At 44.8% G+C, this 6,116-nt stretch overlaps 1 protein-coding gene across 1 annotated transcript in view; it reads left to right on the forward strand.

Annotated features, from left to right (window-relative positions):
* Positions 1–5,273: 5,273 nt before the first annotated feature.
* RAB18 (RAB18, member RAS oncogene family) overlaps positions 5,274–6,116 on the forward strand; it is a 14,154-nt gene continuing 13,311 nt past the window's right edge. The window contains exon 1 of the mRNA XM_010007032.1: positions 5,274–5,317. Within this exon, the coding sequence (XP_010005334.1) occupies positions 5,274–5,317 (44 nt within the window). The remainder of the gene's footprint in view (positions 5,318–6,116) is intronic.

Genomic DNA, 6,116 nt, shown 5'->3' on the forward strand with positions numbered 1-6,116 from the left:
AGGAATCTACTTTGGTATCATTACTATTTACATACTCAAATGGTTGCTTTAGAGGCATTTTAAAAAAGTATTTGGGTCATCCAGTCTTAAAAGCTGTCTTGGTTTAATGGCTCATGACATGAGGCAGAAAGACAAGCTGTCATTTTTAAGACTACTGCTTGCATTAGTCAGGATTAAATAATTAATCAATTTATCTGAAAAAATTCAGTGTAAGTAGGACTTGGCTAGCCTTTTTCACCATTTTCCAGCAGAGAAGTAAGATGTGGTGTCACAGATCATAGAATCACAGAATCCTAGGGGTTGGAAGGGACCTCGAAAGATCATCTAGTCCAACCCCCTGGCCAGAGCAGGATCACCCACAGCACATCACACAGAGCGTGTCCAGGCAGGTTCTGAATGTCTCCAGAGAAGGAGACTCCACAACCTCTCTGGGCAGCCTGTTCCAGGGCTCTGTCACTCTCATACTAAAGGAGTTTTTTCTGATATTTACGTGGAACCTCCTGTGCTCCAGTTTGCTTCCACTGCTCCTTGTCCTATCACTGGACATCACTGAAAAAAGCCTGGCTCCATCCTCCTGACACTCACCCTGAACATATTTGTAAACATCGATGAGGTTGCCCCTCAGTCTCCTCTTCTCCAAGCTAAAGAGACCCAGCTCCCTCAGCCTTTCCTCATCAGGGAAATGTTCCACTCCCTTCATCATCTTTGTGGCTCTGAACTGGGCTCCTTCAAGCAGTTCCCTGTCCTTCTGGAACTGAGGGGCCCAGAACTGGACACAATATACAGATGCAGCCTCACCAAGGCAGAATAGAGAGAGAGGAGAACCTCCCTTGACCTACTAACCACACCCTTTCTAATACACCCCAGGATGCCATTGGCCTTCTTGGCCGCAAGGGCTCATTGCTGGCTCATGGTCATCCTCCTGTCCACTGGGACCCCGAGGTCCGTTTCTCCTACACTGCTCTCCAGCAGGTGTCTTTTGAGTGTTCCACTTCCTATCTAACAAAGTAACGTTTCAAATCATGCAACTAAATTTTCATATCTTTAGCAAGCACATTGTTCTAGCACAGAATCAGGAACCCACTTGTGATCATTATGCAAGACTCAGTTAATGATTTTCAAAATATGTTTTCTCTAGAAAATGCTGATGTATCACTCCCATAAACAATCACGGATTTTTGAGTGGTTGAAACACTATTTTTCTTGTTGTTCTTTTCCAGGTAGATGAGTTCTGTTTGTTACAACCCCAACGTTGTGTGTAATCCACTTTTATAAGCTGCATTGACTATAAGCAGTGTATTTTAATTGCCCAGAGCTAATGTGCTTATAGTCTCAAATTCCCCTTACTGTTCACAGAAAACAAGCAGGCACTGAGAGAATCAACAGATGGGAGTACCCGGCTCTGGCTGATGTTGGAGCAGGAGAGAGAAACATTATTATGCAGTTGTTTCATAAAAATAGGCTGGATTCTTTAGAAAAGGAGTGGCCAGGATAATTTACATTGCAGTTTGGTCTCCAGAGAAGTCCTACCCAGAGTTCTGGGACTGCTGCAGCACTTTCACTCCTTGCTATTTTTTGCTGAATGTGAAATCATATGGATGTGCTGGCTGTGTTTAAGGATGTCACACTGAAAAGACAGCTCCCTGAATCTGACACACATGCCAATAGTCACTTCTACAAACTTTGCAAATTACTGCATGAAGAAGAAAAAAAGAATGGCCATGTGTATGTGTGTCATTTCTGCTAGGAGACTGGTGAGTTTAGCAAATGTGCCTGTTTCACTGTGAATCAGCTTCTGAGTCACTGCAGGAGAATGTGCAGCTCAGCCTCCCAATCGAAGAGCAGGGTCAGTCTTTGCAACATGAGACCTGTAGGCTGCTGTCAGCTTCTCCCTTGCATGGCCAAGCTTCTCAGCTTCTGCTGGACAGTGTGCATAGCTGGCATAACTCAGAAAATCTCTGAAAGTACCCACAAATTAAGGACTTTGACACCTGGAGCTGTGCATCCTCCAGAGACTTTTATGTATCTAAACAATCTAAACAGAACCTAGACATTTCAAGGCTTTTTTTCACTTGTGATGGCACTGGTGAAGGGAGAGGGAGGAGGGTAGCCATGCAGTTATGCTGACATTCTCTCATCATGAATTTCAGATCTTATGCTAAAGCAGGTGGTGCTGGCAGGGCAAACACAAACCCACAGCTCCTCTGGCCTATCAGCCCTTGCTGTTTCTGCAGTCTTCTATAGCAAATACTATTAACCTCATGTCTAAGCTGTGGCAGACAAGGCAGATGGTTCAAATGAACTTACCAAAGACTCCCAGGTGTCTTCCAGACCCAGAATGAGACTAAGAGAGCCCTTTGTTGTTCACTCCAGGTAGTCTCTCATGTTAGTGACTCATTACTGACACATTAATCTATGTTGCTGAGGTTACAGTGCAGCTAGCTCCGCAGGCACCAACTGGATGGGGGGGCTTTCTCAGGGCACTGTGCTGTGCAGGTGGCCTAGGGTCCCATAGGACCAATGGCCCTTTCATTATAGATCTCAACCCTAAGGTAGGGACTGTAAATAGTTGCTCATCTTTTGAGAAAGCTTATCACAGTTGCTCAGTCCCTGTGACCTGTTTTCATGATCAAGGATATAGCCAAGTCCGCAACACAGTGGACAAGGAATTTTGATGCTGAAAATATGGTCACAGAAGCTATCATTGGTTTTTGTCACACCCCTGAAGTAAGCAAAACCTCAGGAACACTGATTGCACACATTTGAGCTAGCTGAGACAGGGCTGACATTTTTTTACTTCTCTGAGTAGAGCCACAAAGATGATGGAGTGGAACATCTTCCTTATGAGGAAAGGCTGAGGGAGCTGGGTCTCTTGAGCTTGGAAGAGACTGAAGGGTGACCTCATCAATGTTTATAAATACATTAAGGGGGAATGCCAGGAGGATGGAGCCAGGCTTTTTTCAGTGATGTCCAGTGACAGGACAAGGGGCAGTGGAAGCAAACTGGAGCACAGGAGGTTCCACGTAAATATCAGAAAAAACTCCTTTAGTATGAGAGTGACAGAGCCCTGGAACAGGCTGCCCAGAGAGGTTGTGGAGTCTCCTTCTCTGGAGACAATTCAGAACCCGCCTGGACACGTTCCTGTGTGATGTGCTGTAGGTGATCCTGCTCTGGCAGGGGGGTTGGACTAGATGATCTTTCGAGGTCCCTTCCAACCCCTAAGATTCTGTGATTCTGAGTCCTGTATCAGGCCAGGAATCAGGCAGCCTTCATGCAAGACTGTGAAGGCATGAGTCCTTCTCTATATCTACATGCCTAAATGTGGTGGGGAGCTATCCTGGAAGCAGTTATGCTCATTCTCTACCATCAGTCCACTTCCCTTAGCAGTGTATGACGAATAAGGAAAGTATGCACATAATTATTTACAAATATTGTATGTGGACAAATTAATCTGCTTGGTGATATTCTGCCAGAAATTCAGAGATGACTGAGAAGACATCAAGAGGAAGCAGCATGGCATAAGAAAAAGTGCAGTGCAAAGACCATTGTTGTTTTAGGAAGACTAATGATCAGGGAGGGCTAACCAAGCTGTTACAGCTTGACCCTCCAATATCTGAGGTTGGGATCAAATGGGATAGTAAATAGCAAAAAGAAAAAAAAACAAAACATGTTTTCATGATCAAGGATATAGCCAAGTCCGCAACACAGTGGACAAGGAATTTTGATGCTGAAAATATGGTCACAGAAGCTATCATTGGTTTTTGTCACACCCCTGAAGTAAGCAAAACCTCAGGAACACTGATTGCACACATTTGAGCTAGCTGAGACAGGGCTGACATTTTTTTACTTCTCTGAGTAGAGCCACAAAGATGATGGAGTGGAACATCTTCCTTATGAGGAAAGGCTGAGGGAGCTGGGTCTCTTGAGCTTGGAAGAGACTGAAGGGTGACCTCATCAATGTTTATAAATACATTAAGGGGGAATGCCAGGAGGATGGAGCCAGGCTTTTTTCAGTGATGTCCAGTGACAGGACAAGGGGCAGTGGAAGCAAACTGGAGCACAGGAGGTTCCACGTAAATATCAGAAAAAACTCCTTTAGTATGAGAGTGACAGAGCCCTGGAACAGGCTGCCCAGAGAGGTTGTGGAGTCTCCTTCTCTGGAGACAATTCAGAACCCGCCTGGACACGTTCCTGTGTGATGTGCTGTAGGTGATCCTGCTCTGGCAGGGGGGGTGGACTAGATGATCTTTCGAGGTCCCTTCCAACCCCTAAGATTCTGTGATTCTGAGTCCTGTATCAGGCCAGGAATCAGGCAGCCTTCATGCAAGACTGTGAAGGCATGAGTCCTTCTCTATATCTACATGCCTAAATGTGGTGGGGAGCTATCCTGGAAGCAGTTATGCTCATTCTCTACCATCAGTCCACTTCCCTTAGCAGTGTATGACGAATAAGGAAAGTATGCACATAATTATTTACAAATATTGTATGTGGACAAATTAATCTGCTTGGTGATATTCTGCCAGAAATTCAGAGATGACTGAGAAGACATCAAGAGGAAGCAGCATGGCATAAGAAAAAGTGCAGTGCAAAGACCATTGTTGTTTTAGGAAGACTAATGATCAGGGAGGGCTAACCAAGCTGTTACAGCTTGACCCTCCAATATCTGAGGTTGGGATCAAATGGGATAGTAAATAGCAAAAAGAAAAAAAAACAAAACACCTCCAGCCTTATTAAAGAAGGGGATTGGATTGGGTTAGTTGTCACGAACAACCAAGGACTCCTAATGAGTAATGAAAATCACACAGGAAAATAGGCAGACACCCATGAATTACAGCTGGCTAGATGTCTCTCCCAACTCAGAGATGGCTTCACTGAAGAAACCCTACATAAGCTTGATAGGAAAATAAGTACATATTTTCCCCTGATTTTTGTACATTTTTCAGTGAATAAATAATACACTTATTTTGAAAGAGCTACGTCTGAGCTACTTTAATTATCCAATACCACTGGCTCCTGTAATAGGGACAAAAAATGCACACGGCCAGGCTTTCCGGAGTTAAAATAGATACACAGATAGCAAACAGGTTGAGTGCAGCAGACAGATGCAATCTCAGAGTGATAGGACTACATAGCTCCACCTGAAGGAAGACAACGTGGGGAAACACCTATTTTCAAGGGGCCTGCAAGGGGTCTAAAGCACCACGTCCATAACCATCAGCTATGGGACTGTTCATTTAGGGCAGGTTTTGCCTCCTTTCTTGCATCTGCTCATCATGGAGGTCAAGGATCTGCATATCATTCTGGCCAATCCTTCATTGTGAGTGAGGCACAGAATTATAATACAAATTGGGACTGTTATCCATAATGAATAGCTTGATTCTATGGCTATAATGGAAAAAAAATAAAATCCCAGGGTACAAATACTCCCTGACTTCAAGGGATTTACTGTTCTTAATAGAATACTTTGCTGTTTAGGTCCTCCTTCCAAATTCAAATTTTCATTCTGTTCCATGCTAAGACCCCAGATACACTTCAACATAAACTACAGAGTATAGACATATTGCTTTAAGACTGCAAGCCACAATCCTAACCACAGAAACTAAGTCACACCTTCAACAAATCTCAGGTTATTACTAATAAACATGCATAGTCCTGGTATAAACACAGCCAGTCATCTGCACACATTTAATTACAGAATATGGCTCCAGAATGTAATAGGATACTTATTGTTATTATACGCATGGTGGGAGTTAGTCTTCTGTGGTAAAAGAGGCAGGAAAGCAGATCATGGAAGTGGAAGGAGCAAGGCTTCAGAGGTGTTTACAACACAAACACAACAGAACAGTTACTGTGTTGACCCTGTAACTCAGTTGAAGGCAACTGTCCAGCAAAACCAGGGCTCTGCTAGAGCTCCTCTGCAGCCAGCACTGACAACCACCAGAGCCTCACAAGGAGGCCCGCCTTGTGCCAACTGCTGACATGGCTCGATCTCCTTCACTTGGGGTGAGCACAGCAGAGACAAAGGCTGCCTGCCGGGGCCCCTGCCCGGCCCACGGACCATGGCACGGCCCTGGGGCAGCTCCAGGCCCAGCCCTGCTCACAGGCCGCCTGAGGCA

This window comes from Chaetura pelagica, unplaced genomic scaffold (genome assembly GCF_000747805.2).
Source record: "Chaetura pelagica isolate M959 unplaced genomic scaffold, ChaPel_1.0 scaffold17, whole genome shotgun sequence".
NCBI lineage: Eukaryota > Metazoa > Chordata > Aves > Apodiformes > Apodidae > Chaetura > Chaetura pelagica.